The sequence below is a fragment of the Galeopterus variegatus genome, unplaced genomic scaffold, assembly GCF_000696425.1.
Source record: "Galeopterus variegatus unplaced genomic scaffold, G_variegatus-3.0.2 Scaffold3894, whole genome shotgun sequence".
Lineage (NCBI taxonomy): Eukaryota > Metazoa > Chordata > Mammalia > Dermoptera > Cynocephalidae > Galeopterus > Galeopterus variegatus.
In genome coordinates this window covers 82978-96051 of record NW_007730005.1, presented here as the reverse complement: position 1 = coordinate 96051, position 13074 = coordinate 82978, and the positions used below count along the sequence as shown (strand labels likewise).

The 13074-nt window shown below is 31.2% G+C and overlaps 1 protein-coding gene across 2 annotated transcripts in view; it reads left to right on the top strand.

Moving 5' to 3' along the window:
* LOC103601822 (ephrin type-A receptor 7) overlaps positions 1 to 13074 on the top strand; it is a 103449-nt gene that overhangs the window by 77785 nt on the left and 12590 nt on the right. For both annotated transcript variants that reach the window (XM_008586236.1, XM_008586237.1), the window contains exons 5-11: positions 1220 to 1328; positions 2055 to 2110; positions 6402 to 6527; positions 7521 to 7706; positions 8350 to 8411; positions 9855 to 10064; positions 10756 to 10905. In XM_008586236.1, the coding sequence (XP_008584458.1) occupies positions 1220 to 1328; positions 2055 to 2110; positions 6402 to 6527; positions 7521 to 7706; positions 8350 to 8411; positions 9855 to 10064; positions 10756 to 10905 (899 nt within the window). The remainder of the gene's footprint in view (positions 1 to 1219; positions 1329 to 2054; positions 2111 to 6401; positions 6528 to 7520; positions 7707 to 8349; positions 8412 to 9854; positions 10065 to 10755; positions 10906 to 13074) is intronic.

Sequence of the window (13074 nt, the reverse complement as noted above, 5' to 3'; positions counted from 1 at the left end):
CAACAAGAAGTGGTTTTTTCCATCCTGCTTTAAATAAAAGAGTACAGCTGTTGATTGTTTCAGAATAAGCAAACTATATTAGTTTCATATTATATATTATATAATATTTGCAACTGGATCATTTATAAGAATATACATTTTTATTATTTTGTGTGTCTTTGATGATTTTATGAAGTCTATGCTGGTATTGAAAATATAATCCTATGGGGAAAATCTGACAATTGTGAATTACCATATAAGTAAAACTTTACTAATTCGAAAAAAATAGTAGTGATAAGTTCATGTTACTTTGAAGAATTCTGAATCAGAAGCTGTTTTAAAGGACATGTAAATATGTACTTGTTCCCAAAGAGACTCTCAGAAAGGTCCAGCTGGGCTTGCCTTAATGAGCATAGAAGAATCACTTAGTATTGTACAAGAAATGTTTACAATTAGATAATGATAAAGTGTTTTTTAACATACTTGCAGAAAGTTTTCTCTTTTATAAAGAAGCTAGCTCCTTTATAATCTTAAACTCTCAAATCTGGTTACTGCATACTTTATGAAAATTAGCACCAGCAATTCAGCTTATCTTTTTTCAGAATTACAGTGAACTATAAATTCATGATGCTTTACCATGACTACATGATGTTTTTTATTCTATTTTGATGATGTAAGAGACAAAGCATTCAATGTATATTAAAGTGCTTTAAAAATACATGGAGTATGTGTTTTGGTTCCTATTTTACATACCAGAAATAAAGACAAAGAGTTATCACATGCCTTGCTGAGGAACAGGAGACAAAGCATTCAATGTATATTAAAGTGCTTTAAAAATACATGGAGTATGTGTTTTGGTTACTATTTTACATACCAGAAATAAAGACAAAGAGTTATCACATGCCTTGCTGAGGAACAGAGGTATTCAATAGCATTTGCAAATCAAGTGTTTCTACCTCTGGATGCATAACTAAGCCTCCAACGACTAAGTAGGGATATAGCCATTCAATAAGAAATTGATGGGTTTCTTTTATAGCCAAGATATATAAAATAGGTGCAAGTATTGTCCTAATCACTGCTTTAAAATGCAGAAATAAACATTTATTTAAATTTATATGGTTATAGTATAGTGCATTTATTTAAAATTAGAAGTGAATTAAATAAAAGAGATATCTCTTGTTTAGCCTCTCACGTTCTTGCGTGTTATCAATGTTTCTGAACCCGTTTCCTCTATTTACAGCTACAGCCGTCTCAAGTGAACAAAATCCTGTTATTATAATCGCTGTGGTTGCTGTGGCCGGGACCATAATTTTGGTGTTCATGGTCTTTGGCTTCATCATTGGAAGAAGGTACAACACAAATTTGATCTAATCTCTAACACAAAATATATTGATATTTCAGAATTATGTCAGCCTATTGTTTATTGATTTAGTATATTAAAGTTTTAAATAGTAAATGTAAACATTCTTCGTCTGATATAAAACACTAAAGGTCAATAAATTGTCATTCTCCCAAGATCAAAATACAGTATGAGTTTGATCACTGTCCTTAGTTTAACGGGAATGAGTGTTGTAATTTCTACTGAGTGAATTTTTACTGGTTATTTTCAGAGTTAGTGTTTCATAGTAAATTTAGAAGATACCTGGGGAAAGATTTACTCTTTTAGTTATTTAAGAGTCTGTGGAAATCATTTAAAATCTGTTAATTTAGAAGATACCTGGGGAAAGATTTACTCTTTTAGTTATTTAAGAGTCTGTGGAAATCACTTAAAATCTGTTTGTTTGTTTCCTTCAGAAAAGATGTAAGCAAATATTTACTCATTGATAAATCTAAATTTACAAAGCGTTCCCTTTACATTTTTTCACACAAAAACTTTGTTTTCTGTGCATTTTTAAAATCATATGGATTGCTATATTATTACTAAATTAGTTAATAATTATGGAACAGGAAGGTTTTTGTATTTTGCTTATAGCTCTAACTACTATGTTGTTAAAAAAAAACTGAGGTACATTACACTGAATTTTAAATAAGGTAAGATTATTTATTGAGATTGTCACAAATTTGCTTTATTCCAGGCACTGTGGTTATAGCAAAGCTGACCAAGAAGGGGATGAAGAACTTTACTTTCATTGTAAGTGTTTGGCTTTTCTTTATTATTATGTACCCCAATTAATACAGTTATCAATATTGGCATGAACAAAATCCTCATGCATCCTTCTTGAAATTAGATAATGAACTCAAATGTTGTTAGAAAACATTTGAATGAGATATTTAGAATGAATGTCATGTGATGTGAATTTGTAAAAATAAAATATATTTAGAAATGTAATATAACTTACATAATATTCAGCTGCTTTTACATCATAATTTTTCCTTTTGAAAACTTTGCCCAAGTGTTTCTTAGCACTCTAATAATAATCTATTAAATGTTGCATGCGCCCATGTTCTAGCTAAGGAACATCATTTCAAGATAGAAGAATAGGCCCTTTTTTTCCGCCCAGCTAGTGATACAAGCTAAGGAGCCTCCTTGTCTTCAGCTACTATAAATTATCACTGATAGATATTTCATGGAGCATAAATAGTATAATAGTAGGATTAAATCCTCTGATTTTTAAAAGTTCATCTTAGAAATCATAGTCAGAAGAAAGCTCACGGAGCCAAAGAAAATAGACGTCCATCTGCATTAAACCTATTATTTTTGCAATGTGAATAGCAAGTGAAAATGAGAACCATGCAGGTAAATGTTATTACTTTATGCAGGCAAAATCAAAATCTAACAATCAAATAATTTCCATTCTGATAATTAATTATACTGTTACCCAAGCCCATTATTCCTGTTTTTAATCCTTGAAAATATTAAAAACCAATTTTATGTATTTTGCTTAGTAGCTGTACTCTATACTAAATTTTTGATGCATAAATTTCCTATAAACGGCATAAGAATTATAAATTTTATTGCATTTTTTATCTGATTCTTATGTCATTGTCTAAGAAGATATTATGTACCCATCCTAAAGTCATAAGGATATCTCATCATCGATCAGGAATTCCTATTCTGTTTTAGAATTTCCTCATCAGCCTTTTTTTTAATTCCAATGAAAATGTGTAGTTTAAATTCACAATTTGTGAATGTTCTTATTATTTCTGTATTTCTTCAATCTGTTTATATTTGTTGAATCAACATTTACCTTGACTTTAATTTAGAAAGAGAAGTGGTTTTACATAATACAAATCCTAATTGAACATGAAACTCATAGAATTCCAAGCTTTGAAGGCAGGAAGGGCATGTGGGATACTACATATCACTACAAATTAAAGTAAAAGGTATGGCCAAAGATGGCTTTATTATGAAGTTTATGTTCCAGGGCCCCTCACTTTCAAGGAATTTTTTTGAAGGCCTGAGAATGTCCAGCAATTTTGTGTATATGGTCATATATTCTTTTTCTTAAAAAGGGTATCCCAAATTGCGTAAGTTTCAAGCCTCACAAAACTTGAATTTGCCCTTGATTATCACTGAACATGTGTGATTTTTGCTACCTCACCTGGGATTATTTGATTTTTCCAATATTGGAGCTTCCTTTTGCTAATTTGACAAGTGATTGTCCTGTGACAATCCTCAGTGATGAGAGCAGTTTACATCAAGAAGATATACAGAAAAAGTGGAGGTTCCATTTTTTTTTCTCTTTTATGAGAGAATATTTTTCACCAGACAGGAAGGAGAGGATCAAAACTTGAATGCTTAATTTTTTATTTCTAGTGTTAAATGTATATGAGTAACATAAGATCATAGTTCCTAGAATCCCTGCTCCTACCTATATGTGAATAATTTATGGCACAGTTATTTAATATTACCATAGTCAGTGTGTCACATTTCTTTCATTTATTGAGTATATCTGAGACATCCCAAAATTATCAAATACATTTAGTTTATTTGCTTTTAACTTGCAGGTAAATGCCAAAGGTAAATTGAAACATGGCTTATCCAAAACTTGTTGCATAGCCTTATGCTTAATTGTCATCACTTGGTTTTAATATTTTAATGCCATTCACTTTTTTTACATTTCATATCCAGTTTGTAATCAGAAAAAAAAAGCTGTATGTTTTACCTGATAATATAGATAAGATAAACTTGCTGTATATAAACAGTTTTAATTTCTAGAGTAAAATATCAGTGGTGGTTATAAGATATTTAACTTTCATGAGAAATGTAAATGAGATATTAAAACAAAAAAAGCTCATACCCTTAAGTTGGGATTAGCAACAAACCAGAATATTCAGAAATTATGTCAATATTTTCATTATTTTAAAACATTCACTTTTAAATGAGTAATGAAAAAATAAAATACACGTAAACAAATAATCTCTTGGTAAATCCTATTTGCAAGGATGCCTTTTGTTGTCATTTGATGAGAATCAGGCATTTTATTTTATTTTATGACTTTATCTAAAATACATAAAGTACAACACCATGGTCACCAGCTATTTACAAGTTGGTGTCCTTTTATTCCTTTAGTACACTGACAATTTTCCTAGGTGCTAAGACACCAGATTGAATTTTTACAGAAACTTGAAAGCAACCATTTAACTAGCTTTTAGAGCACTGCACTGAATTTAATAGAATGTCCAGTCATTTGTATCAGGTGCCCTCAACTCTCTATGGCCCCAAGTGCTACATTTAAAGGTATAAACACAATGGAGGAGTTTAGTGAAGAAATTCCAATTTGCATTTTGTTTCCTCCTACCATGTCTTCTAACAATGTCTTTGAATCCAAGCTGGGCAGTATTTCATGTTTTTATGCCAGAATTGCTCTGGCCTGTCAAAATGTTTTATGACAGCTTGAATAAAGAACCATCCGAGACCCATTTGAGATGCAAAAGGTTACCTCCAATCTAGCTCCCTTATAAAAAAACAAAACCAAAAAAAAAAAAAAACAATGAGAGAATAAAAAAGGAGAAGATGGCTCATTTTCCATCTGCCTGCCAATCTAGGAGGTTAACCTATTGTTTTCTTCCCTTCTCTCTTTTTCTCTTTTCCCCTCCCCTGTACCCCTTCTTCTCTCTTTTCTCTTTCTATACCCTCTCTCTTTTCTTCTTGTGTTGTTTTTTTTTCATGTTCAGCTTTAGTAACAAATGAGCATCTGTCAGTTTTATAAACTGCAACAATAATTGTTTAAGACAATCAATTTTGGATAAACAATCAACTACAGCAAAATAAATCAAGATTTTTAAATTCCATTTTCCTTTATACATTCTGCTTCTTTTTGTTTGTTGCGCGTTTCTTTTTAAAATATAATTTTAATGTGATGACATAAGCACAGTTAGGCTGCAGTGTAATATATAAAGAAATATATTGTTCTCTAAATAGTAAGATTTAATGGAAAGATTGTTCAGTGGCTTTGTTAAAAACAATAAAGTTTTTATGAGGATATAGTGTAATTTTTTTTGTTGCATTAATATAATCAAATATATGCCTATCTATCGTATCTCTGTCTTTAACCAAATGGTTAGATTTCGAATACATTATTGTAATGAAATTGAATATAAAGTTGATATAGCATTTTCTGTTACCTGCATGTTTCTAGGTGCATTTTAAGAAGAAACTTTTAAGATGATTCTATGTTGTTTGAATTTTGACTACCTTTTGTGAGGCATATCGGCTACCTCCTCATAGCAGTTAAGATCTTCCAAAGCCTTATAATTGAAAGTTCATATAAACCATTCCTCTTTCAAATCACTGTCATACTTGGTTAACAGATCCCAGGAATATTGTCAATTTTCTAACTTTACTCTGCACTTTGTACATCTGGCCTCTATTGACCTTCAAGGTGAAGACGAAACTATGTCTTTAGAAGATTTCTCTTTGATTCTGTGATAGCAGTCCCTCACATCTTGTATTAATTTTATGTATATGTCAATGGTGGTTGGTCTTTTAAAAAATAAAAAAGATAAGTAAGATGTCTAAATGTTTTTAATATTGCTGTCAGCGTAGTGGGCTACCTGTAAATGAAATGTCTTCTTTTCCCAGTGTATTAATTTGATTGACTGACTGATAGGTTTACAAATGTGTTTCCAAGTCCATTACAAACCTCAGTATGGCTTGAACTGTGCCATGATAGCAGTGAATCTAATTAAACCTCCAGTTTGATAGGCCTGTCAGAAATTTTGGTGGATGTCTTTTGTTGATTTACTGGAAAAGCAATTCAGTTAGTAACCTATGAGCTGGATCCTATGCTACCTATAGAAGCTTGCAGATAATACCTGTACGCCAGCAGACTGAAGTAGTCTGTTAAAACTGCTGTGAATCAGGTGATGTGGAAGCAAGTTCACTGTTCCAAGGAGCACTCTGCATAATGAAATTCCTGGGCTGACTGCACAATAAGTGCTTTGCTTCATCACAGTCATGCTTTCTTACATCATTACAGTTAAATTTCCAGGCACCAAAACCTACATTGACCCTGAAACCTATGAGGACCCAAATAGAGCTGTCCATCAATTCGCCAAGGAGCTAGATGCCTCTTGTATTAAAATTGAGCGTGTGATTGGTGCAGGTAAGGCTGTTGTAGCTTCCTTGTTCAGCTGTTCCATTTAGCCAAAATCGAAAGTCATACATCATAATGACAGGCAAATAATTATATCTTAAGAATAGAACTTTTGCATTTACCTGAACTGTTGAAAGCAATGAGGCTGTACTTGTTTATGAAATCTTAAGAAAAATAGTGGAAAAGAAGCATATGACACAGAGAATCCTTATATATTTGATTTTCTGTTGGATTTTTAAAATTATGGTAATCTATTTCATAATAATTCTGGCTTGTTCAAGAAATAATGTGGTATTTTTAAAAAGTCAGAATTTTCCTGGAATATACATTTCCTCCTATTTGATTTACCGTTTTCTAGAAAAGTGTTCGTTTTATCCTTTTTTTCTTATATTTGTAGGTATTAGCCATTGCACTGTTTAAATCTATGTAGAAAATTAATGTGTGTGAATTATTTAAAGGGAATTTTATTTTTCTATATTTACAATGTATTTTCATAATAATTATACATTTTGGGATCCAATTCCCTTTAATCTAATAGATATAGTGCATATAAATTCCACTCTTTTAAATCTTTGATAAATATTTGCTTCTTAAACTTTAAAAGCAGTAGCAATGGTTAGAATTTGATAATGTGCCCTTATCTTTTAGGTAGGCAGTGTAGGTTATACAGTGTATTTCAAATCTAAATGTCGACTTGGAAAGAATGTTTGTTAATCCCATTGAAAAATAATAGTCTGTGTACCACACAGTTTAGGAAAGCTTAACTTCTATGAATGAGCTAAAATTTCATCCATGCCATTATTTTCCTAAACAACTTCATTGTGTCTGGGAAAGAGAATCACCCATCTATGGGAATGTGTTTATTATAACTTGGAGAGCTTTGCAAAGTATTTATGAAAATACTGTATTATTAAAAAAAGATTTTAAAGAATATAATGCATTTACTTTGATAAAGGAAATATTTCAGAAATTAAAATACACCTGCTTGTTCTGTTACTTCAGGAGAATTTGGAGAAGTCTGCAGTGGTCGTTTGAAACTTCCAGGGAAAAGAGATGTTGCGGTAGCCATCAAAACTCTGAAAGTTGGTTACACAGAAAAACAAAGGAGAGACTTTCTGTGTGAAGCAAGCATCATGGGGCAGTTTGACCACCCAAATGTTGTCCATTTGGAAGGGGTTGTTACAAGAGGTAGATATAGTTATAATTTTATTAATCAAATGGACCAATTGTCAGAAATGAATTTATTGTGTACATAATTTTTTAAAAAGTAAAATTGTGAACATATTTTATATTCCAAATCAATGATGTTCTTGGTATAAAACAATTCTTTTGTGCTACCACCTCAGTAAAAGAAAAATCAGGAAAAATGAATACAAGGTTAGAGTTGAAGAATACATCTTATAGATAGATGGAACAACTTATAAATGTTTTTGTGAGCTTCCAGAGCCATAAAAGTTAGAGTTTAGTCTTTACATTTTAAATAAAGTGTCATTTTCTCAGTTTTGCTCACAAAGGAGGAGCCAGAAGAACACACTGACTTTTATTTGTACAGTTTAATTTTGTGAATTGTGACCATCACAAGCAGACATTTAATGACTCTGAGCTTAAAAGCAACACTAGAAACATTCGAAACATTCACATCTCACCTTTGCGGTCTTTCAGAAGAACGCCATGTGTTTTATCTAAGGTGAGAGAGGGAATAACCCTGAAGTTGAGGTTATGGCTTCTGAAACAACATTGTCTCTCTCTCTCTCTCTCTCTCTCTCTCTCTCTCTCTCTCTCTCTCTTTCTCTCTCTCTTTTATTTTTTTTTTATTTTTTTTTTATTTTAGGGAAACCAGTTATGATTATAATAGAATTCATGGAAAATGGAGCCCTAGATGCATTTCTCAGAGTGAGTACCAGAATTTTCCTTCCATTCTAAATATACTATGCATGCTGCCAATATAATTTCATGAACTTTTTTTTGCAATGTAAAATTTGAACAGTGTATAGTGTAAGAGGTCAGAAAATTGTCTGTGAAAATCAGATTGATAATCAGAGATCCAGACTGAATTAAACTGGAATCTCTTGAGTATTTAATTGACACAATGTGGTTTAAAAAAATGGTTTCCATCACTACCATTACCTGAAGTATAGAGGATTCCTGAAGCCCTGTAACTTGAATACATGTTGTAGAACAGCATATACAATTGTAAATGAAATATTGAAAAAATACAGAGAAGTCTAAAAAGTGAGATAACCATTTGATGTTGACACTAAGATCCTACTCTGCCCTGTAGAGCTAATTCTATAATATTGTTATGTGAACACTGAGCATAAAATGCATAATTGCTAACATTTTTTTTAAATTAATGGTATGTGATTATTTTGTAAGTGATAAATTTTAAATGTATAAATATAAATATTTTTATTCTCAGAGGCTTTTCACCTAATAATATGAACACGTTAATATTTTTTTCCAAATGGCAAAGAGAAAATAATCTAAAAGATAAGAGGACATATAAAGTTATTTTACATGATTTGGAATGACATCCAACTCAGTTTTATAGGCAGTCAGGATTTAGAGAAACTTTCATTGCTGCATTATTATAATATGCATAACTGTCAGCTCTTTTGAGCATCACCTACAAAGTTCATCAGTTCAAATCATCATCCTTCATATAGCGTGTTTGTACTCAGAGAAATCTGTGGGTTAACAACGGATTAGAAATATATTGAGGCCAGTCTGGTTGTACACAGTTCTCAATCGCATTTGCTAGTATATCTATCTTAGAGAAATCTTTGTTTCAAGTAATGTTGCTACCTATTGCAAAACAAAGAAAGGAATGAAATGAAAACAAAGTCAGTGCTATAAACATTTTGTACTTCTTTCTCTTCATTTTGATTCAGAACTGTTTCCTTTTCCTTTTTGTACCATTTGGAGAAAAAAATCTTAATATATTTGTATTCATTCCTTTATATGTTTTTAGGTTATTTATAAGTTTTTGTGCCATGTGGGGAAAATACTTAGCTGTCATAGGTAATATTTTGGGGGTATTCCATTGCCTAACTTTGTCTTAAAAGCTTATACTTTTGGACTTGTATAATCTCAAACTATTATTCTTAAAATAACAAACTAATATAAGTAACTAAATAATTGTCAAAAGTCTATTTTATTTTATTTGGCTGTCAGTTAAATCACCCTGTGTTATGTTTTTTCACAAGTGTCTGTATTATATAGAAAATTAATTAACAATTCCTATTATATAATGGTAAATGACTAGTATGTAGACATTTTCATGGTGATTTTTGTCCCTTTTAAAGTATAGGTAACTGCGTTTGTGTCTTTCTGCAGAAACATGATGGGCAATTTACAGTCATTCAGTTAGTAGGAATGCTGAGAGGAATTGCTGCTGGAATGAGATATTTGGCCGATATGGGATATGTTCACAGGGACCTTGCAGCTCGAAATATTCTTGTCAACAGCAATCTTGTTTGTAAGGTGTCAGATTTCGGCCTGTCCCGAGTTATAGAGGATGATCCAGAAGCTGTCTATACAACTACTGTAAGAAAAAGTCTGTTACTGTGCTTCTTCATATTCCTAAGATGTTCCTACCAAGAAAGCAAAAATAAATAGGGGAAAAGATGGAAATTGAGCTCAACTTTTTGTGGTTGCTGTTTTTCCCTTTTAGAAGAATTATTATGTATTTATTTTTATAATCAACATATAGGCTAAGAAGGGAAGAATTATAATATACTTACCTTATATTGGGATGTTCATATAAATAATACACAGTTACATACAACAACATCTAATTACTAGCACTCATAACTGTAGCAGAAAAATATAAACATGTAAATAAAGATTTTTAAAGAATAGTAACTGCTGATTCTTATAGCTTTTGTGAACTTACAAAAAAAGAAAATACGTGAGGATCTATTTAAATACCCCATATTTCATTCCATTTTACTAGTAACTTTGCCTAATTTGTCATTGTCTTTTTACTAGACTCTTGCCCTAAGACCACACAAGGCCCATTAAGTTGAGTTGCCTTAAAAATGAAAACTTGTAATGAGTTTCTAAAAAACAGATAAGTAACTTTAAATACACATAGAGAGATCCATGGTGAATAGACCTAATGCTGCTGACTTACCAACCACATATACAAATACTTATTAGTAGCTTTTTTGGTATTGCCATAAATGATTTATAAGTTATTATACATGTTTAAAATGTCAATTTCTTTTTATAATAGGGTGGGAAAATTCCTGTAAGGTGGACAGCACCTGAAGCTATCCAATACCGGAAATTCACGTCAGCCAGTGATGTATGGAGCTATGGAATAGTCATGTGGGAAGTTATGTCTTATGGAGAAAGACCTTACTGGGACATGTCAAATCAAGATGTAGGTGTTACTCTATTTAAACAAAAAGGATTTAATACATTAGTATCCATTAATATTGGAACATGTAGGTAATGGCTTATTGAGAAGAAATTTTTATAGGATTATAAAAATATGCTTACTTAGTTTTCTACAATTATTATTACAAATTACCACAACAACTGCCATAAATTAGTAGTTCATTAATTTTATTTTGGTTTTAATTTTGAAGGATTACTTTATCTTTTTTTATTTAAATTCTGTGGACACAGTAGAAGCCTACAAAGGATATTTCCTCCTTAATAAAGATAATGTTGCTGTGCTTGCACAGTTGTAGTGGGTGAGTCACATGAGTTAAAGAATCATAGGTGGAGAGGAGGGGAAGGAAGGCTGTGTTTTCTTTTGTCTTTGAAGCTTTTCTTTTTTTTTTTTAATGTTCTGAAAAAATCTCTTTAAATTATCTATTGTTTTTATTGGTTTAATTAAATTTTAATTTCATGGGATAGTCTAGATTTTATGATCAATATTGGTAAATGTTTCATAGTGATGTTTTAGAATGTAATCGCAATGGGAATATCCTTCGAAAATTTTTTTAAAAGATAAGAATTATTAAATTTGTATACCCTCTAGCCATGAGGGCATACTAAGACATAAAGCATTTTATTATCCTTTGAGAAAAGAAGCTGATGGAAGTTCATGTGAGTATTCATTTCACACCCAGGAGACCATTTATAAAACAATGGGATGTAGCATAACTACAGGTTAATATTTCATAAAATTACTATTCAAATATTGGCAGATTCATGTAGTTCAATCTATAAAAAATATGAGTGAAATTTAGAAAAATGTAGAGCAAGTATGAAGTTTAGGAAAGTGCCCTGGATTGAGCTAGAAATCTGGAGAAGACCATGGTTCATAACTGATGAAAGAATTCTCCAATGGAGCACATTAGCAAGTCCAGAAGCAAAGATTTAGTGAGGTGTAATTGGACCCACTTTCATATAACAGCGACACAGTACACTGGTACTAATTGGAAATGGAGATTAGGTTAAGGCAAATTGTTGAAAGGCTTTTTGGAAGGAGTTTGGAAATGATACAAATGCAGGTTCTTGGAGAGTGGAGTAAAAAATTAGTAGTGCTTAAGGAAAGTCTACATTGCTGTTTAGAAAAGGGATCTGACGAGCAAGCTGGTTTGGAGTAGTTAACTCTTGGAGTTATTAAAGCATGGAGAGCAATAGAAGTTAAAATTGAAATTGAAGTTAAAATGGAGTTATTTTGCAAAAAAGAGAACATGAAAATTTTTCTATTAAATCAGTGTCTTTATTTTCAATTTTAGAATCGCCCATATCAAGTTCTTATGGCTCTTAAAATATGTAAATAGCTATTTTTAGGCAACTAAAGTAAGACTGTTCACAGTCTTGTTGGTAAGGTTATTTTTGGTATGTTTACTTATAAATTTCCACATTAACTAAAAAGTTCACAGCCTGAAAAGGGGAAGTTTTAATTCAGTTAATTCTTTTAGTCTTATTGAGTGATGACATGAAACTTTTTCTTTTTTTTTTTTTTTTTGGTTTGTTTATTTTGCTTTTGTTTTTCAAAAATAAAAGTCTAAATGATGAGTCTGTTTGGCAGAGGCAAAGTAGTTAATATTTGACAGGTCTCAGTGTCAAAGATTTCATGGACTGTCAAAATGTGGGCAAACAAATCCTTGGGGCAGAGAAAGAAAAATATTTACATTCCCTAGACACTCTGTAGTTTCATTTTTGACACCTTCCTTCTGTACTAGATTCAAACATAAGGGGACTGACAGGAATAGGAGATAACTTAAATTCAAAGTTTACTTAACTTCCAAAAACAAGTCGTAGAAATGGTTAAGGAGGAAAAAATACATATCTCTAATTTTAATTTATAAAATTTCCTTAGTATTATTTTTCTTGAAAATGAACATCATAAACATGGGATCATTATACCAAGGATTAACAAATATTCTTATTGATCAAATGAAATTGTTATGTCTACCGAGAAATTTAGTTCTGACCTAGAATATTTGGCACTGTCTTTCTTTTTTTAATTTTGAAAGTCTGAATTAATTATTAAATTTGGACACAGGTTCGTATGGTAGTGAGAGATACCTATATAGCTCAGTTTCTATAGAGAAATTGATATACCTCTTCTCAGGTAATACTCATTATT